The 22,739-nt window shown below is 36.6% G+C and overlaps 1 protein-coding gene across 4 annotated transcripts in view; it reads right to left on the minus strand.

The window, feature by feature from the left end:
* Positions 1-22,739, minus strand: part of AKT3 (AKT serine/threonine kinase 3) — a 152,211-nt gene that overhangs the window by 70,413 nt on the left and 59,059 nt on the right. For 3 of the 4 annotated variants that reach the window (XM_035563924.1, XM_035563941.2, XM_035563933.2), the window contains exon 3: positions 3,177-3,302. In XM_035563924.1, the coding sequence (XP_035419817.1) occupies positions 3,177-3,302 (126 nt within the window). Of the gene's footprint in view, positions 1-3,176; positions 3,303-17,529; positions 17,596-22,739 lie in introns of those variants that run through there. The other variant, XM_050709401.1, reaches the window with a different exon arrangement.

A 22,739-nucleotide genomic window follows, 5' to 3' on the forward strand; every position in this document is an offset into this window, starting at 1 on the left:
CTCCATCCAGCCCCGGTCCGCCATGCCCCTCAGTCGACTCCATCTTGCCTCCAGGGACCCACCACCATTTCGGGCCCACACGGTTTCCCTGCCTTTTGAGCAGACAACCGCAGGCTGAGGAGCATGTGCTGCTTTGGGCTCTCCCTGTCTACAGAGAGCTTCTACCTGTTCAAGTGCTGTTTCCTCACGCCTTCCCCTCTATTTCCTCCCCAGCCACTCCAAGGAAAAGAAATGCTATCCAAACGCTCCATCCTATGACAAAATAACACCTGATGAGAAAGGCATTATGAATAAAGGCATATTCAGTCCTGGAAGCACCGTTAGCGGGATATAAAATAGTTTTGTTCTCAGGCCTTCCTCTTACTCACAGGATTCCTGAGGGAATACACTGGCTACACAGCATCAAGGAGAGAAAAGTGCTAAGTGTTGGGCTCTGGCTCTGCTTTTCTTACAGTTATCTTGGAAAAAATCAGGAAGCAACTATAGGGAATACAATACTACATCTGGGAAAGTCTTTTGCAAGAGAGGAAGGGGGCCACACTGTTGGGAAAATATCTATGTGATCAAAGTAACTGGTTTGACAGAGTGGATATACAAGTTTTAAACTACAGAACAAGTGTCATACACAGCAGAGCAGTACAAACTTTCCAGTGTTCAACTCCAACAGTACAAGGAAAATAATACCACAGCCTTGGCCTTTTCTGCTTAAATAACAAGCTGTAACTTAGAGCCAAAGATGTCTATCATTTGGAGAGCAAAAAGTAGACTGAGACCACACTCTCACTTTACAGATAGCTACAAAGATTACATGAAGATAGGACTATAAAGACATATCTTTAAGTCCCTGCCAACCTAATCAAGATGGTATTAACAGTGATCTCACACTCCATCTGCCTGGCTAGTAATTTATGAAAAACGTACTTCACTATTACAGGAAAAATATGTTGTACTGCTTGCGGCCACAAACCTACTGCAACAGCTCAGGAACTTACAGATCGGAGGCCATGAGACCAGTTCTTGACATTTACCAAGTACTGCAGATGAGATCTGATTCATTCACATAGTGTTAGTTTTTGTTTGTTTGCCCTATTGATCTCATCTTCAAACAGATAAAATAGGTGAACAAAAACTTACAGTCCTTTGCAATTCAGAGTGCAATATCATACTGCCTTATATTTTCAGCTTTTCCATGTCATGTAATTTTGTACTTCTTATTCAAAATCAAACAGAATCCATTTAATTAAAACCAAGTTAAAAACTGGAATCTTATCCAAGAATTCTGATTCTAGAAAATGTTTTGTTTGTCACAGTGTGAACTCCATATAGGTACTTCACTTAGATTTTATAGGATTATTTTTGTGAGTGAAAACATCTCTCTATTCTTGCCCTGATCAGCAGTCATTTCTGATTAAACTACTGCTTTTCCTGCCAGAAAACAGAAAAACTCATCTTGCTTACCGAAACTGTATTTTGCAAGATGCAGAAAGGACTCCCTGCTCACTGCTCCTCCCCCCCTCCCCTTTTTTTGAGGGGGAAACAATAAGAAATCTTCAAATTCCCATCAAAACAAGGTTTAGTGGCAGCATTCTAATATCAGCATTACATAAGTTGACCTCTGGGTATCAGGACAGAAAAATCAACACCAGTCAATCAACTTGGCAACACTACTATTTGGATCATCATTCTAGTTGAAATGGCAAAGGAAGACTAGAAATGCAATGAAGAGCATGGTAAAGCAGGACATATAAAAAAAAAAGAACAAAGAAAAAAGAAAAAAAAAAAACCTTCAGTACTTCTACAAGTGTTTTTTGTGCTGGGTATAGAGCAAGAAGTATCTAAGAAATTACTAACTGCTACAAATGACTGGGTTAGTACATTCAGTAGAATAACTAAAGAATAATGGCCTATGACCTAGTCAATGCTAGGTCTACCCACTCATATGAACAACATAAAGGCATTATTGTTTTTGTTTGTTTGCTTTTACTGGATAGCAACAAGGTAAAATGAGCCTCTAATATTATTAAAAGGCTTGTATACTCAATATTATTTCGAAGACTTCTGTCACAATCAGAATATGCAAGGTTTTCCTCTTCTGGTTGTACGACAAGACGTGGGCTTGGAACACAAGATGATTTCTTTAACAACAAAATGTGCAAATTACTTTGTATACACCGGCTGAATCAATCTCAAGAACAATTCTATCAAGAAAAGAGGCAAATTCAGTCTCAGTAGAATTTGTTCCACTTTCAGCAATGCAGAGGAAGGGTATCCAGATTCCCTAAGTACACATGTTCTTGTGGCTCCAGTACTCCACTATAAAATTAAATGCTGCTATTTATTATATTGCAGTATGCTAAAAACATTTGCAAAGAAGTTGACTAAGTTTTCTAGTGTTCTTTTGAAAGTTTCTAGCTATGATATACACAACGGTTATATTCAGGGAGATTTTTTTGCCTGATTAGTTTAGCTCCACAAATACTTTCATTTCTGTTCAGAAACATTCTTCTATCAATCTCACTTTGCCAGACTGAAAAAGAAAAAAAAAAAGAAAAACCTACAAATTGATCTTTTAGAAACATTCTTGGAAAAGAAGAAATCACAATGTCTTCACTTTACCCAACAGATACATACTTCATAGCTTTGCTAATATATGCAAATTGTCTGATTGCTCAAAATTACTGATTAACCAGGCTGGAGAGCTGATTACCTGATTATCCAAGAGATAAATAATTTAGCATGATTTTGTGCCATTTGACAGTCTAGATAATTTTCTAATTAATTTGAGTTTTCAAGTGAATTCAGGGATACTACCAAAAAAAAGAAAAAATGAGGTCAATGATCTGAATACAGGTAAGCTTTCCAAGGATTTTCTTCTTACAGCAATCATTTCTCAAATGTTACTGTTAGTTACAGACACCTCAGACAGAAAAGAAAATAAAGATAAAAATTGACGACTTAGATTTAAAAAAATATTCAAAAACCAGCCCATGGTAAAATTTTTAATGCCATCTGTAAAAATATCCTGTAGAGCTGGACATGAGATTAGGGGGGAACTAGCATGACGTGTGGCATCAAACTTGCACTGTTACCAATAAATTCTGACCTCCACATGAAGCAATATGTAACAGATATTTTGTCAATATGCTGAGAGAATAATAAATACTGGAAATACATACTTGCCACTGAAAAGTTGTTGAGTGGATATGGCAGATCCACATCCTGGGGCTTCTCCTTATAGCCTATGAAAGAGCCATCTGTCTTTAGCAGGAAATATCTTGGCCGCCAATTTTTTATATATTCTCCTAAAGGAGAAAAAAAAAAAAGTTCATTAGTACTGTAGAAAAAAAAAAACTTTGATATTAAAAAAACATAACATATCATCAGTGTCTAACATTAATTATACCAAAATCTTTTCAGATGTTTTCAGTTTACAAAGGAAACTTTAACTCCCTCCAAAAGAAGAGAAAATGGAATTGCAATGGTAAGCCTGGGCTATAGAATAATGCCTCTGTAATAAGGAGCTACAAGCACTATACAGTAATACTCTATAAACCTAGATTTTATTATACTATAGTCTTCCGAATCCTACATCTTCACACCTGTAAACAGTCTGAAATTTGATACAGGTGAAAATAAGCGCTACAGCTCAACTTTTAATAAAAAAATGAAATCTCAACTACTACAAGGTAGAACATTCACTCTGCTGAGGCAAAAAACATTAAGTTCCTTAAAATATAATCTATCAGCAAGAAGACTGGGGGTAATGAAGAATGTACACAAAGCATACTTTACAAGTATACTTGAAAGCAAAAGGAATATATAAAGAAGAAAAAGCTGAAGCCAGTAACCTTTTACAAGGTAAGTCTACCAATAAACCCATCGCCTCCACTTTCTTCCTACCCCAGTCTGAGCAGAAGGTTCTGCAAGCCATGAGGTATTCATTCAGAAACAGCAATGTAAACAACAGGACAGCACAGAGGTGGTACCTTAATCAGTGTCCTTTTTTGCTATTTAAGGGTGAAAAATCTCTTTAATATTGCAATATTTTATAATGCCACAACTTCATTTTTAATGTGTAATTACTCAGGTAAACACAGGTGCATTTAGACGAGCACAACTTTCCGTATCTTTGATTTCTTTCAACTCTGCAAAGCAAATAATATACGTACATGCATCTAGTAAGACTTTAAATAAGCCACTGTTTCATCATTACACAAGAGAACATTTTAAGAAAAAAAGTGTATGTACCAACACAGAATTTCCAAATGTCCTTAGAAGTTGCCACTTATTACACACTTGTAAGCTGCATGCTAAAATCCTGCTCTGAGACTCTTAAGATTACAGCAATGTCACAGTGAAATAAGAATCATGACCTACTCATATTAACTTAAAAAACACAATTTCAAGTTCAGTAAGGCTGAAACTTAAAAATTATTTCAAGTTTTCAGTTTGCAAAATGCTCAGAACTGACTACAATCCAGGGGCTGCACTGTCCCTGGACTAAACTCAGTCCTTGAGTAGTGCTTAAGCACCTCAGCACCCTGCTAACTGTAGCTACACAGCTTTTACACAATTCAGAGGTCAGACAGAAATTTACACCCATCTGATGCTGAGATTGCTCCATTAGAGGCTAATCTATGTTTCCTGGCCCTCAGTAGCAAAACTCTTAGTTATTCATATCTCTGGATAGCAGGGCACCCGCTTGATTTTGTTATCTAGAGATTTTCACGTAAGTAGAAAGAAAACTGAAAAAGTTCAAAGCGTTACTTAATTTGACCAAAAAATAGAGCAGAGATATAGCACCAATTACATTTGTATTGACCCAAAGCTTTCTATCTTAAATCTTGGATGCTAGTTCAGCTGGGAACATCCACACTGATACTGCTGGTCTGAATTGATTTCAGAATGGGAAATCCCTGCTCGAATAAAAGCAAGCCAAAAAACAAACAAACAAACAAACAAAACAGACAAACAAAAACCACCAAAACACACAACAAAAGTGCAAAAACTGTATCATTACACAAAAAGGTGAAGATGTTTCTTGAATTAAGTTTGCTGAATACTTGAAAACAAGATAATCATAGGCCTAAGGAAAAGTATGACTCTAAGAACATTTAAAATATGTTCCATGAAATACATGTTCCATTTTTTGCTGAAATCTGCCTGGACTCAAGCATTGAAGCCAAAACAAAACCTTACATATCAGTTCATCCAGTATGAGTTTTAAAAATGTTAGCAACCTGGTCACTTCCTTACAGTTGAGCAGATCGTAATGACAATCTTCTGTAAGGTTCTCATACACTACATCTTACTTGCTTCTAGGAGACTGCTATGACAGACAGTGCCCCTGTTAGTTGATTTAAAACCTATCAAGATCTTATTCTTCTCTGGAAGGTGCATTCACTGGGAGGCAGGTGGCTAATAGAAGAAGACTTGTTCAAGGGCAGCATCCAATATGGACAGAACACCAGTACACCCAAGCCAGCTCAAAGGCTCAGGTTTCAAAGAAAGTCCTCCTTTCTGTGAGGAAGAAACTGGACAGGGAGATAAGCAGACTGGACTCTAAGAATTAGGGATGACAAGGTAAGAACACTAATTAGTCACCTCAAGAAAAAACAGAAACCATCGCTTACTTGCATACACATGCTCTTAAGAGATGCAGTGCATACTTCTCTGATCACTTACTCCTTTCTCTTCTTAGGGCAACATTTAAGATCGCATTTAGCTTCTGCTAGGTACTCAAAGTCTCTTAATCAGAAGACTGAACAGATTTTTGATCATCTAGTCAGTTTTGCAGTTGACACCCTACCTAGAGAAAAACTGTTAAAAGAGTCTACTACTTCCAAGCTTTTTTGAAGAGAGTTAGGCACTTTGGACAAAAGCTAATCACAGGAAGATATAAATAATTGAATGACAAATAAGTACCAGCTTATCCATGAGCATAACTGTACCTCTGTCTTCACCCTGCAAACTATAGCCAGACACAGGACACACAGTTTAAAAGCACTAACTATAGCTTCATAAGGATCCTGTATATTTCTTTCACAGAGATTTTTCTTTGAAGAATGTTTCTCCTAAATGGTTCCCCATGATGAATCACAGTAACACCCCTTTTCAGGGCATCTGTACAAACTCATGCACATACACAAATATATAACCCCTTTTTTCCTTGAAATGACCAATATTCCAATCCCTCTTCAACACCTATACAGGAATATTTATCATCTGCCTTTTATTTATTTTGTAATTTAATTAACAAATGGGTGAAGACTTTTGAACAATAAAGTAAACAGTGCTATCGGTAAGCAGTTCACTTAACTGCTGAAGTGGTTTAATGGCTCTCAAGATGCACTCTAGGTGCTCTCGTATAACCACATTCCTTCTATAGGATCTGCTTAATGATAGAAAAACATTTTAGTCCATACTTGTTAATAGACATGTTTAATGGACTGTTTTGAAAGAGAGAAATCCTCCATACAAAAAGAAGAAGAAAAAAAAAAAAACGCAAGACAAGAACAATAAGAAACCCAACACTGAAACACAACAGAGTATTTGGAAAGAAAAAACACTTTCATGACTTCTACCTTACCAGCCCAAATAAAACAAAAACATCTTTCACAGTTTAAGCAGTATTTAATTACTTTAAATATGTCTGGGGTGTACGTTTAACAAGTACCTCAACAAAAAACAAACAACAGGAAGTTTACATCTGGAAAGTCAGTAATTCAAGTGAAAAGAAATTCCAGGAGAAAGGAGTCCACACAGGATAACCAACACACAAGACAGCCTGACAATTTAATGAAATGTAGCTGTGGTATTTAAAAAAGCAGTGGATCTGCCATAGAGAATTAATCAGTTTGTACCCGACTTCCTACTGAGTTAATGTAAGCTAAATTATTATTTTGCTTAAATTTACACCCTTCTAAGTTGAAAAACATGTACTCATAGAATCTATTTATTAGACTGTAAGAAGAGGTCTCTAATTTCAACCACCGCAGCAAAGAAAGCCAAGTAATACATACATGTTTTTAATTCTAGTCAAAGTTTTTAAAGCTGCTTGAGAAAAGACGCACTAAAATGCATATCTCAAATATGTACAGACAATAAACACATATGCACAATACAAATTTAGAATCAGGTTTAGGTTGTTGGGGTGTGCTTTTTTAATAACTACTGGCAGAATACACCCCAAAGAGGAAATAATACAGCAGAGCATTTTTGAGGTACATGAAAATACAATCTGATCTTCATGCAAAAAGCACTAATAAATACACTGGATAACACTAACAAAGAATGCTTAAAGAAGATTTGTTCAGAACATGACCCTTGCAGCTAGCTCTGTACTCGCCTACTGCAACTATAACGATTTTTCTTTTTGGCCTTTGACAAATAGTAACAAGAATCCTGCCTTCAGGACATTTCAGAAAATATGTTTATTCTAGTGATGCAATGTTTGTAGTTTTGATACTGCGGAGGAGCTTCACAAAGAAGCGTTTTCTAAGAAACCATGTGAGTGTTCGACAAACCCACATTAGATTAAGTATATCACTCCAAGTTTGCAGTTTTTTCACTTCACCTCAGGACTCAAATCGTCTCTTCAAACACACACTTCAAGTCACATTCAGTGGTTGCAGTTTTTAGCCTCATCCATTTGTAATCCCTAGCATATGGAAACTTAGAAATTCTTGAAAACTTATTTAGTAAAGCCAAATTAATCTCATTATTAAAAAAAAAAAACTGTAAGTTTTAAAAGATCACTTTTGCAAAACATCTACATTTTTTAATATGTAAATGGTTTTAGAGGTGTGAAGGAAATGTCTTTAATATACAGTGCTGATAAGCAACAGAAACCTGAGTTCAAAAACTTGCTTCCTTAAAAGAAGCAACAGCTGCCACACAGACATAAGTGAGATTTAAGGGAAGGGAAAAAAAAAAACAAGCCCTCCAAGCAGAGAACACCAAAAATCTGCCTCTCGTCTGTGTCATCAATTTACAAAAATGGCTTTAACAGAAATAATATACAAATATGGTTCTCCCCTCCTTTTTTTTTTTTTTTTTTTTTCTCCTTTAAGAGGCACTTCTGTGTTAAATCAGACTGTAGTTCCCCTGTACTAGCATTTAATAAACAGTTGGGGAAAAAAAAGTGAATGTCTAAGAACAAAATTATAGTAAATAAACTTTAAAAAAAATAACCGTAGGCATATGCAGTTTTTCTTTAAAAGAAACAACTGTAATTAATGCCAGGTCAAGTAAAATATCAGAAGTAATGCCAGTGGTTCTGAGATTGAATTTACTTACCTTGGCCCTCTGAGGGCAGTGTTACCTAACGCACGATTAGAAGCAGCAGTAGACTATTTGACTAAGTCTGTAGACACTAGTAAATGTAAAGCGCTCCTGTTTAATATTTACTCACTTGTGATTTCATGACAACAAATTTGCAACACAGTTCACAGCTATTGTAAAAAAGAAATGTTTTAAAAAGCTAAAAGGTATACCTGTCCTCATAATTCAATATATGCTCTTCAATACAATGTAAGTGTGTAACTATACTATCATGCAAAAGGTTTGACAAAAATCTTACTGCACGCCAAAAAATTAAGTGAAACTGTATTTTTTTCGAACATGCACTAGCATTTTAAAAACTTTTTTTATTATATGCTAACTCCTAAGAATTTTCCAGCACTTCAAAGAAGAGCAGAATTTGGAACTAACGTTTTTTGATTCTGTCTTTTATACCACGAGACAATGATTATTTATTCATGCTGTTTTCCCACAGTTCCCAGTTCACTAAGTGACATTTTGAGCACATCTGTACTTATATTAGACAAATGAATTTTTTCAGCCACAACTAGGAAATAGTATATAGCATTTCATGCTACACATGGGCATCAGTGTATACCACAGCTAAACTTCCATTACACTTCCTACAAACTGGGGAATGGTTCCAAACATGAGGTTTGGATACCTGCGTAAGCAAAACGCCATGATATGGACAGTTAAGGGCACTTGAACTTTTATATGACATCTCAACAACCCAGTGAAGTTATAAAGACTGGTCAATTTATGCTCCGCTCTTCACAGCTGTGTGGTGAGAAACCTGTGGAAACTACACGGATGCTATGATTTTGCATAATGCAGGCTTAGGAACATGCTCTAGAAGTTACTCAGCTGAGCAAGAGAAGAAGAAAGCAGACACAACGCTCTCCCTCATGCCAGCCAAGATGTATTGAAGAGCTGGCAAACAAAAGGATCATTTTTTCTGAAGCAACAGTAGGTTGTGATCAAAATTAAGGACTGCTACAGGTAAGGCAGGCAAGTTCCAAGCAGAGATGGAGTCACCACATAGGGTGGAGGCACTAAGAAACTCTCCATGGTCTCAGTGTGCTTCTCTGCACATACAGGTACAGGAAGAACTGAGTTTCTCAGTGGGAAGTTCTTCCCTGCTTCTGTTTCTGAGTTTGCTTCCTCTCAGGTTCTGAATGCAACCTACAAAAGTGAGTGAGAGGTTGACTAGGGCTCAAATCACCATGCACCCTCATCATCTCATTAGGACTACTGGAGTGAGTCAGTGTCCTGTCTTGTATAAACGCAACCCTACTTCAGCTTGTTTTTTATTCAACCCTTTCCTGTTGCATTAATAATCTTTTCTTTTAAAATATATAAAAATCAAGAGGAAAATATTCCGTAAAAGACAGACATGCCACTATTCAAATGGCAAGCAGTTTTCTAAATGGGTATCTAAAAATTACTGATGTGTTTTGGCATCTCATGGAAAATAAACAGTAGCAATTCATACTCAATTTTGATATTCACAAAATTTTGTCCTTTTAGAAATCTGTACCAGAAATACGAAGTTATCTGACATCCTGACAAATTGAGAATTGACCTTTACCATGTCCATTTTGAGCCAACAGGAAGAAAAACTTGCCAATTTCAACATCACTCTCACTTCCCCTCCATTCTTAAAGGATAAGAATTAGAACAATAAATAAATTAAATAGAAGTTGATATTAACACATACCGTCTGGAATAACATGGCACTGGATTGCACTGACATCCCTGACCAACAAAGGAGATCAGTATTTTCTAAATATCTGCTATTCAAGAATGAAACACAAGGTGTATATGCTGGAAACATTTGGAAGCCCTGCTCACATTTCTTAAATCTCTCTCTTGCTTATGGTTTTACAGTATCAAAGCACAAAATGCTACAGTATTCAGCTGCTTCTAAAAGGAGTTTTGTAATTTTTAATAGTATTGAGATGTATTTGTACTAAGTGCAATTAAAAAAAAAAAAAGTCTCACAGGGTTTTTTTTATTGGTAAAAAAAACTTCAAGTTCTCAGTACTTTAAAATATTTATTTTTTTTTATACAGAACTATCAGCATTAATTAGTAGACTGTATAACAGAAAACATAAGACTTTCCTTTTTTTTTTTTGGTCAAGTACTAGTAGACCAAAAGACCTTTTTTAGATTTTGCAAGTATTTTAAGAGTAGGACAAGCATACAAATATTTATCTATAAATTACACTGAAAAAGATAGCTGCGGCAGTAATGATTTAAATACATGTACTTGGTAGAAATATATGTATTAAATAAGATGATAAAATGTAAATGATTTTTACATGTAGCTATGTTGAATTAAACATCATCTTAATATTCCCTACTTACAACTTTTTGTATAACAGCCAACTCTAGTTTACGTAAGAAACCTCAAACTTTCCATTGTTTGCAAAAAGGGTATGATAAGTTTGACAATAGCATTATCATTGAGTTGAGTTTCTTTGACAGGTTAATGTGTTGTCAAAAATTATGTCTTTCCCCTCCTAAAGCTGGTATACTTCCTAGCATGTTTTTGCAAAGCAAACCGTCTCACTTTTACAACTGGCACATCACAATAATTTTAAAATAGCTCCTCTAAACTTTATGCTTGTCACTAGATATGCTCCTAGCCCAAGACCTTGTCAGGTGCCAAAAAACAAGCACTAACCTCATTCATCTGAATTTTTTGCTCAAGCACACCATTAAGGTCAACATTTTCATTTTACCATTTAGCCCACATCATTTGCAAACAATCAGCCTGAGACACATAGAAACATTCCTCAAACTGCTTGAGCTGAAAGAACAGTTTTGTTACCACTGTATGCTTCAGGATTTACTTGAAAACTCTTTGGGTGCATAAAATCATGATAAACAACGACACGGTATTGCTCAGAGTACCTTGGGCTTCATACCAGCCATGACACGACACAGCAAATGGAACACTTCTGTAGAGAAGAACCAACAACCCAGCTAACAGGCGAAAAGCAATTCACCATCTGCAGTGCCACTGACCTGCGTCTAGACTCAGATGCATAAGTCAGTACTTGGGTAGGAGGCAGTTGCACCTGAATTTTCAGTTAAAGACATAATCCAAAATTGACTTTTTCTTCTCAGACAAGATGATGATAAAAGGAGACATGAAATGTTCCCATAAGTAGTTATTGTTATCAATGACCTATGGACCTGATGCCTATTAGACCTAAGATGGAAGACATAAGAAAAGTTGGGGGAGGGGACGCATCATGGGGTTTAAACATTGGTTAGATTCATTCAGGTAATATTTAAGGCATACTGTGACTAACCAAAAATCCCTGATATATACTGGTAACTGGAAGACAATCTGCAACCCAGAGCCACAGTACACCTCAACCATTATTTCATTCTCCACTTTTCAATTCAATACAGATATGCTGAATTTGCACATAATATTTAAGAAAAATAAATAAGACTTACAAGTTCCCTTTTGTATTTTTAAACTAAGAGATCACCTGGATAAGATACTGCTTTGCTTTAGCCTTTTGGGGAAAGCTTAATTTCTTTTCACGTTTGTATCCATTTTCATATTTCTTTCACATTATCCTGGAAACTCATATTGAACAGCACTCACCAAACAAGAAATAAGAAAGGATTTTAGAGAAAGAAAAAAAAAAACATATCCTATATAGTGATCCAATTTTTTATTTATTCATTTTTTATTTGGAGCTGTCAAACAGGAAAGTACACAAGTTATGGCTGACCAGCTCCTTGCCTTTGGAGAAAAAAATGAAAATAAGATCAAGTGAAAAAGAAAATTAGTTGCTAATCTCATGCTAACCCCTAGCATTTACTTGTCTACTATATAATGCCAGACAATCGCCGATTGGCAATGTCTGCATAAGAAAAGCTCAGGATGCAGTAGTAAGGGTATGCAGCATATCAGTCTTGAGGTAGACAAAGCTACATAAGAACTTGTGTAGCACCTGTCCACCAAATGTCTGAGACTGAAATAACTGCATTATTCTTTCTACTTCCCCAAGTACCAAATTTATCAAGACTTTTTTTTTTCTTTAAATCCACCACATGGAGAAATCAAAAGTTTTCTTTGCTGCAAGAAAAGGCTCTTTTTAGGAATAAACAACGGAAGGAGGGAAGATATTAAACTCCTGAACTAATTAACAGAAGTAAAGGAGGCGGTGGGGGACAATGATAATTAATATGTACCCTCCTCCTAACCAAATCTCCACATACATTCATTCTGTATATGCACACACAACAGCAGCATCATAAACCGTCTCAAGTTCTTGCCATTATTCAGTTCGACATCTGCACATGTTTATGCGTCTCTCCAAACAACCTCTTGAACACCCTGCTGGAGCTGTCATTTTTTTCTTCTCCCTATCTGGCAGATGGCAAGTCAACAATCGGCATCAACAGCAGCCGAATATCTCCCCCCTCCATCCGACCCCCCTAAACAGACACAATAATAACTTCTTTGTGCTTCCCCACAATGCAGCTGCTTAAACCATTTCGCTACAAGGCTGCTTTGCCTTAATAAAAAAAAAAAAAAAAATCCCTTCTGTCAAGTCTAAAAAGCAGCATAATGTTAAGCAAGCTAAAGCCACAGCACAGCTGCAAACGGGCAGACACATTGACAGCTCCTCCCTTAACAAAGCCTTGTGAATTGAAGGGGGTTCATCTGAGGCTCACACAGTAATTAGTATAAAAAAGTCCGACAGCCTCTATTATGCTAGGAAAAAAAAACTGGACAGAACTGGGCTGCTGTTTTGCGTCAAGAGTTCTGCTGCAGAGTAGATAAATCATGTTGGGTTTTTTTCCTCTCTTTTTAAAGACAGTAATAAGGAGGATGAGAGAAGCTAATTTGAAAACTTGGACACAGTAATTGTACCATATGGTGAGCATTTATCCCTTCTGAAATACACGCTAACAGTCACTTACATGCACAGTGCTTTGTTTTACAGTTGTTATTCTCTCTACCATATTCATAAAATGGATCTGAATATCCGATACTCCAGAGAAGTTGTGTGTAATTAGCAACAAAACTGCCTGAGCTTAATATATTGGCTTACCGTAGCAATCTAGTTAATTGCAGAAAATCCCATGCCCCCAAATTTAAATAGTGTCCACTTCAAGGATTTTTTTTTTATTTCTGTCAAACTGGCTAAATATCATACATAATAAGGTTCAGAGAAGTAATTTATTGATGCCAGTACTCCTTGATACGGTTGACTCTAAAATGCACAAGCAGGACACGTTTTCCTTGTCATCCATGTAGGAGAAGAGAGAGGAATTAATTCAAGAAGCATTTAAGGGAAACCCCAAAACACTTAAGTTCCATCCTACTTGGAAAAGGAATTGCTCCATAAACTTAACACGCTGAAACTAAACTTCAGAGTGTGGCATGGCAGGGAGACAAAGACTTCAAGTCCACCCCCCCATTTCCATCCCATTTTCTTCCTGATCATATTTTCCAGTATTTCTGTTAGCAATTCAAACACTTCATTCACAAGAATCTTCAAAATCATGAAAACATACCATTCAACCCTCCAGGTCTGCTCACTCTTTGCCACACACTTCCAACTTTTCACCATGCTTATTCCAACAAATTACACAGAAAGAACAGAAGATAAGGAACCAGCTGACCTAAGCTGGGAAAATGTAGGTTTCTTTACTTAAAGAAAACACTGTATTTCAGCGGCAAGACTAATAAATCTTAGAGGTGCTGTTTATAGAAAATAAAATGTAGTGAACTTCCAAGCAAGGGAAATAAAATCTCAAGCAGAAGAAAAGATGCAAATTTGGTGAAAAATTAACCAGACACAAAATAAAGTCTGCAAGTGAGGATCCTGGTATTTGCAAAGAACCAGGAGGGTGTCGTGTCTTTCTATTAGCCTTCACCTCAGAAGACAACAACAGAAATCTGCTTTGTGCCTTTCCAGGTAACACAAATACTTTCACTGCCTCCGGATCAAAAATGAGGTATTGGAGCAGTGTGCTAGGGGCTAAGGTGTCTTAGTGCAATGAACTAGAGAAGAACTCCCTCCCCCAAAGAAGAACGAAAAACAGTTAGAAAAATACTTGAAAATTTCAAGTCAATTGGCTGGATGGTAATCTAAGAAAACTGTTTATAATTCTGTTTTTAATCATACTCTTAACTAATGCAAACTGACAGAAGATAAACAAAGCAGCGCTGACTTTCAGTAAAAAAAACATGCCCATCATACCTAAGGGATTTCTTCTAAAACGTCAAGAAAATAAAATGGACAAAGACTAACTGACACAATTTATTTCAACTTCTAAAAAGCTTTCAATAAGTCTAAGGAAACAGTAGCTCTGTGGAGAAGAAGAAAAAAAAAAAGCTGTGTGGTGGAACAAAATAGAAATGGGAAACTGGGTGAAAGAAAGACAGCTAAGCAGGATCATATGGTCAAACTTCAATTACTAATGCTCTATAGTTCTTTTTTAGGAACATTTTTAGTTAATATATACATCAGTGATCTGTGATCACCACTGTATGTACTGCAAGGCAGTAAAACTATTCAAGACTACTAAGAACGTGAAGCATTTCTGAGTGGCAATGCTATTCCAGTGAGCTGAGATGAAAAGCACTGAAGAATTACTGAAATTAATAAATACAGGAACAATCTTTAATACTCATATAAGATGTGCAGTTTTAAATTAACCACCGAAGACCAATTAATGTAACCATTGCTTACGTGTGCGTCATTGTAAAGAAAGAAAATCAAATATTATCACTTGTGAAGGTACAAAATTTTAGGAACAATAAAAATATTATCATTTCATGATAAGTGATTACAGTTCTGCTAACTGTGTTTAAAAATAATAATCATTACAAGAGAACAGAAGGGCTTCAGAGACAAAACACACCAAAACCAACTAAATAAATTAAAAAAAAAATCACTGGAGTTACAGAGGAGAGGAGAGAATGACTGGGTTAGGCTTCAGTTTCAAAGAAAGGTCTATGGCTAAAGGATTTAATGTCACAAATGACCAACAGCAGAAAACCAGTCATCTGAAAAGAACGAATTTTCAGAAGAGTTCAGGAGCGGATTTTCAAGCATCCAGAACCTACAGTTATAGCTGGAGTCTGCACCATGACAATGCAGCCACTCTCCCACCAATTCAGCACCCAGTATCTCTTCGCACCTTTAGAAAAATCAAGCCTCTCCTTCAGTGCTGTAAGGAATTTTTGAACTCCCGTAGAAGTTCTTTGTTTTTTGTGGTTTTTTTTTGGAAAGGAAGTCTCACGTTGAGGAAATTGGAGTAAACGTTCAACAGAGGCAGATTGTTCCTTTTAACTGCTATGTATTTCTGTCCTATCACAAATCTGCTACTCAGCCAGACAGTGTTAACAGTGAATGAAAGTCCCAGTCCTTGGCCACTTTGGGTCATCTTATGTGCAACCTACTACCAGCACAATGTGCTTGGGATGGCAAGGAATATGTGTGAAGGAAGTGTGCTGTGCACCCCATGTCCCGCTCCACTGTGTCAGCTGAGCCAACCCATGCAGCTAAGACACACCTACAAAGTCATCTAACCAGAAGCACATACTAAAAAAAAAAATGTTTTGACCTATTTCAGCTCACTGTACGAGTATTTGCACAAAGGAGAAACGGGAATAATAGGCTGGAGGCATGAAAGATGCAAGGGAGAAGAGGCATCAGCATGAACTTATGCAAGATTAATGACTGATTTATTGGACTGCTAGTCTACCACGTGACTGCAATTCTTGTTTTCCAGTTAAGCTACAAAAGCAGGTTTGAATGATTCAAATTTCTAAGATCAACTGCATCATTAAGCAATGATGCTACCGCTGACACAATGTTAAGCCAAGAAATTCCCTAATACAACTTCACACTTTATATAAACAAAGTATATTCTGACCTGTGTCAGAATATATCCTGACAACCTTTTTTATACATGTATGTACAAAGATTATAGATAAAAAAATTTGTAAGTTTTAAGGAGTATGCACAAATCCTTCTACTCAGGCAAATAACTGAAAATTCACTTAAAATTCTCAATGTGAAAAATCACTTGAAATAAAGTACTTTGACATGTATTTGTGAAGTAGCAATTACAATTAATGATGTCAACAAAATCTTAGCGACACAGAGATCCCAGTGCAAACTGATATTTTGAGTTAGCCATGCAGTACTTCCCATACTAGAAACATGAAGAAGATGAGAACAACTTGGTCATTAATGTATTTTCTTAAACTTGCAGACTATAATTAAAGCAATAGAAACAATAAAGAAAAAAAACTCCAGTTTTTAACCACAGGATTCTACATATTTCTACAATATTTTACTGCCTCAGAATGAATAAAACTGCTCCTAACACCCACATATGAATCACAATACAGTTTAATTTTAATATACATATTTTACAGTATTTTATCTTGCATGATTTTGTTACATTACAATTGGAATAAAGGTTCGGGCAAGTGAAATACTTTTAAAGGCTTAGTTTTTCCACTCCTCTGAATTAAAAGAAAGCTTTGCTCATGAGCAGAAATGTGAAATTCTTGAACCTGCAATTTTACTAGCACAAAAATTTTGTCTCAAACACTCTTTTAGAACATTTTAAAAACAGAGCTTTTAACTATGAACCCCCAAATTCCAGCCACAAGGTGGAACTGAAAAATGACTGACCTAAGTAAGACACACAAATTTATATAACCATATGTGGTAAACTCAGGATAAGGTTTGTTACGGTTTTTCACTAACATGCACATCTTGTGGTTTCTCTACTACAAGCATACATTCTTTTCTAATCTGATTTACTGAACAGTTTTTTACTGATTAAGCCTCCAAAATAATTTTGACACAAAGGGCAATCTAATATTTTATCAGATGACCTTAAATAGATCCCAGCAAACTCAAATTATTTTATTCAATGCCAAAGGCAAACTTTATACAAGAGAAAACTGTGATAATCTCTTCGTAAAATTGGCCTTTCTGAAATTCAGACTGATTATGTATACAATTATTAACTGACACCAAATATTTAACATTTGTGACACCAAAATAATAGGGACCAATAAGGAAGTGTAATTTTCCAAAATATATTTGCATTAATATTGAATTAACAAAACCAATTTGGTATGGTTTTAGTCGATTTTTTTCCTCTAGAAAGCAAACAGCACAATTTTCTAATTAATAAAAACAAAATGGAAACTGACTTACAACACTGACTTCAAAATCCTTGTGAAAGTCTGTACTGGTGATGTCACAAATGCTGTCACATCTGAGCGGGTATTGTCTGTAGAAGGTTCAGAAATGTCCATTTTAATCAAAACATTTATTAGAGGTAGTTGTGTATTTTGTTTTTATTTTAATGAATTACAGAGTTCTCTAAAGAATCGTGGTTGCAGCTCCCTTTAAAAATAATAGATTAAGTAAAGTATAGACTTTACTTTAGTAAAGTAAAGTAAAGTAAAGTATAGACTTTACTTAATATATCTGAAATATATTATGAGGATCTGATCTACAATGGATGTAGAAAATCGTGTAAGAGTGAGGGGAAACCTGTACTTTATGCTTCCATCAGGCTTTAATAATGATGTTCACATAACACTGATGTAACATTCATATTTTCTCCTTTGCTTAAAATGTCCTACAAATTATAACTTCCTCAGAGTACTAAAATGCCAATGATAAAGTATTATAAGACAGGAAAAAAAAAAGCAATTTCTTATGCTTGCAATTATTTTTAAATTAAACCTTTCACCTTCATTGTACTTTGGAGAAAAATATTTTCTTCCATTCTCCCCACTCCAAAACACTAACTACTCAATCACTTTTCTTACATCTGGGGGTTAACAGAGCACCTGAGTCAAGAAATCCTCACTTTAGTGGTCAGTCGAAACCCCCAGAAAAAAATTTAGAGGCAGAGTTTTAAAGAGATAGGGATATTTGTTCACTTAATTGAAGGTTTTAGGCGTCTGAAAAAAACTTGCTTCTCTCCTTTTTCCCTGTGCAGCTGGGAAACGTGGCACCACCAGAAGTGCCTTGCTGCCCTTTGGGAATGGATTCCAACTGTGCAGGTGCCTGAAGAACTCATAAACATTCACCTTGGTATGTAGAGCACAGAAATAATAGACTCATTTGATACAAGCCACATATATTCTATAAGCATTTCTATATGACCCCAGTAAACTTCATCAAATGAAGAAAAAGCCTTGCCAAGAAAAGCTTGCAAGTGAGAAAAAGAGATTTAGATACAGAACTTCTTAAAACATCTTTTAAAATTTCGTATTTATGAGTTAAGAACTGGAACAAATGATGACAGAATAAATCTATGCTTCTACCTAGTATTTCAAAGAGAAACACATCTAATACCAGAATTAGGTATGAGGACATATGGGCAGTCTATCACCTGACTACCAAACAACCGTACTAAAGCTCACACATGTTTGTTAATCCCAAGAGGTAAAACGTTGCTTTGTCTTCTGGGGGTCGTGCTGCAGATGAGTGCCCGTTATGATGCCCGCTGATGCATTTTTCTGTGCTAAGATCCCCAGGGAATTTGAGTTCACCATCAGTGAAACAGACAGAAATTTTTCATCTCCTCTGTCCTACAAGTCTTCCATTTTTTTGTTTATCAAGTGTGCATGTAAGAATAGCAAGTAGCAGCAGCACAGCTGAAACAGTTTCAACAAAAGCTTGTCTTCTGACTGCCTACACTTTAATTCAGTTAAATTTTATACCAAGACTATTTAGTTTTCAGTGACAGCTTGATCTTGTACCAACAGATCACATGTTTGATAGGGAATGACTGAAATTTAGTGACATGATTATTGGTTACAGACAGCAAGCCCTCTCCAGACAATCTGAGATGATTAAAGGGAGGGCTATTTCCCAGAGATCTGGCTATTCTCTGATGTACTTTTTATCTCTGTACGGAGCAGAATAAGGTCGGACCAAGTGATCAAGAATGAGTAAACTATAGAAACACTCTGGCCCCCTAGAAGCTCTCATTCTCTTGAAATAGTCTGTTTGCAGATTCCTCCAGTTCCAACTATACACAACAGAGAAGTACAGATGCTGCTTTTGTAAGGTTTGGGTTTTTTTTTTTCCTCACCCTTCAGATCCTGCAGTCCATTGGTTTTACTAATGTGATACACCAGTTGTGCAGCTCACTTGTACAACAGGAAGAAAAAAAAAGGGGAGGGGGAAAAGAGGGGGACGATGTCAAATGGGGAGCTGAGAGCAGGAATAGGACAGTGTCCCATCAAATCATATCACTGACCCCATCAGCCTGGAAGTCATGTTCTTGCTGGAATCAGCATGAAGTGGCCACAGGCATGCATTCCAGACAGGGTTTAGCTCTACCTCCTCCTTCATTCATTAGCAGCATACTGCTAGATACGATGAAGAGTAGAAAGAAAACAACCTCTGGATACTGTTCTAAAATTTTCCCCCTCTCTGGCACATTAGGCATCTGTTTAAATGCTGTATTCATGTGGGTAACAAGTAGGACGGCTGCATGACTATCTATTGTTAATTGTACACACACCAAAGCACAAGACATACATCTTCTTGCTGTGGCCTCAGTTTGCAAAAGTACGATCATGCTGCCCAGTTGCATCCTTTAGACACGTTTGCTCCTTATGGTAGGAAAGTGCAGAAACAGTAATACCTCTGCCTTCAATCAAGAAGGAGAATGAACAGTGGCTTAAATGATACTTTTAGTCTTTCTCTCTCTCTCAAAATCTGTATTTGTACTACCACAAACACGTTTTAATTCTTAACCCAGCAACACTCCATACACTACAGGAAGTAACACTGCATTGTTGTTAAACACCTCCAATTACATAATTTAGCAAACGAATATTAAGAAATTACTTAATTATCACAAACACATACCTTCATGGAGAAAAGTACAAAGGACCAATGGGCTTAACTTGGTGGAACAGAAAGCAGAGATGCACAGCAAGGGAAGTATGTGGACACTCTATAATTCATTGAGAGACCTCTAACTGCCCATAATATTGAGCACAAAGGCACTAAACTGGTTCCAAAAGCAGTACCCAGCCAAGAAGGACTATGAAACACACTAGGAACTACAGTAAATTTATTTTTTAATACTGACACAGTGCATGTCAACAGGCACTTCAGCAAAGAGCAACTGGATCTGAATAATATTCTGAACAGGTCTCGGACAAATTCTTAACAAGCTCATGTTTCATTACCACCCTGAATTTCTTGCGTGCAAATCTGTATAGGACACTTTGTGATTTTTACTCATGGTATCATGTAGTTTAAGACAAAAAAGAACATCTGATCATTTCGGTCTAACCTCTTCACGAAAACAACAGGCTACAGAATTTCCCTGTTACGTATATATTGTTAATGTTGTTTTTTAAGTGTGTATCTCATGCACTATCTTGTTTTGATGCTTTCAAAACATCTTCCTTAGTATTTTTCCAGTCTTCCTCATAGTCACCCGCATCTTTATTCTGAATACACCTGGATTCAACACTCAGTCATGAGGTCCCAATATCTTTACCCTGCTACATTAGAAAGCTCTTTGCCCCACTCTTTCTCATGGCCAAGCAATCGGATACCTCTCAATATCCACACAGGTTCCCTCAATCTTATGCTCTAAAGCAATTCTCTCAACAATGAAAATGATCTTTCATCTCTACCATTTTTCCCAGATCTAAATATTCATTTTAATATTAAATATTAAAAGAGAAACTGGAACGGAACTCCAATCTGCTGGGAAAAAGCCAGCACAATGGCTATGAAAGGAAAGCCTGCCTCACCGACCTGATGGAGTTCAACAAGGGGGTGATAAACATGAGGGTAAAAGGCATCCAGTAGGCATAATATGGTTAACAAGGTTCCTCCCCAAATACAGTTAAAGAAACTACATTGCCACAGGACTGGTGGAGGGGTTTTTTATACAGTCTGAAAATTGGCTAAGGAACAGGAAACAAAACATAAGGCTTAACGGCCACTTTTCAGCATGAGAAAGACAGACAGTAGGTCCCACAGGGATCCATGCTGGGATCATTTTTATTCAACATCTTAATCAATGGACATTGGTATGATCCATGAAATGTTAAAGTTTACAGGTAACATCATGCTGTAGTAGACAGTCAAATGTCATGTCAGTGGCACTGAAAAAAAAAAAGGAAAAAGAAAAAGAAGGACCTCACAAAATTGAGCTGGCAAAGGTGAAAATGAACAGCAGGTATAAAATGTGGGGCAATGTATATATAAAAAAAATAATCTAAACCGTGCCTTGCAACGTTTATCTTAGAATGAGGAATTACAGTTTAGGAGAGTCCTGGAGTCACTGCTGACAGCTTTATGAAATCATAAGTTAATGTACAGCAGCAGCCAAAAAAAAAAAAAAAAAGCTGACAAAATGTTGGGCATTTCAAAAAGGATACTGTGAAGAGAAAGGATGTCGTTTTGCTGACACAGAAAACACTGCTGTGCCCACATCTTCATTAACCTGCACAGTCTGGTCTCCACATCTCACAAAGGATGTAGTGCAATTACAAAAAAAATAGAAATAGAGAGAAGGGCAACCAAAAGGATCCAGGGGATGGAGCATGTGCCTTTTCTAAGAGAGGATTAAGAAGCAGGGACTTCTCAGTTCAGAGAGGAGATGTTTGAGGGGTTACACTCAGGTGTACTCAGGGGTAACTCAGGGGTTATACTCAGGTGTAATGAGAGTGATCAGATACACTGATCACTCTCATTGCTGGTCTCTGTTAATAGTCTCTATGATCTTGAACTGCAGCACACAGAAATGGACACAGTTGACAACTGAGACTTAAAGTGCTCAGTGGAGCAGAAAGATGTGTCTCACAGGCTCTGAAACTGTTTATGCATGCCTGCGTTTGCCTTCTTCAGAACACTGAGATATAATTATTATCCAGACTGTGATCCGTGGTATCTACTGGTACCTCTTCTTTCTGAAGAGTTACTTACCTAAGCACTTGTTCTCCGTCTGTTTTTTTTTGTAAAGTTGATCATTCTAGTGTTTGTGTCAAACTTGCTCCCTGAATAGCTTCTAGCTCCACACAACCACGTCTCGACATTACTGATGTTCTAAATTCCAATCCTATCCTCCAACACACCTGCGGTCCCTTTTACCTTGGAGGCACCTGAAGACATTAATAACCATTCTCTTCTCCATTAAGCACCTCAGCAATGAAAGTACTGCCTAGGCAGAATGCATGACAGAGCCTAGCAGATTTCTATTCCATATTTACTTCAATTTTGATAGAGAACATTTAATAAATGCTCAGCACAGTTGTTGTGTTTTTTTTTTAACCATTTTTGCTGCTAGAAACAAAGCTCACAGTTATTTCATTTAATCGCTGCATCTCATTTCCTTATGAAAATGTTATTCACAGATATCAGAAGCGTAACTA

The sequence above is a fragment of the Cygnus atratus genome, chromosome 3 (genome assembly GCF_013377495.2).
Source record: "Cygnus atratus isolate AKBS03 ecotype Queensland, Australia chromosome 3, CAtr_DNAZoo_HiC_assembly, whole genome shotgun sequence".
NCBI classification, from domain to species: Eukaryota; Metazoa; Chordata; class Aves; order Anseriformes; family Anatidae; genus Cygnus; species Cygnus atratus.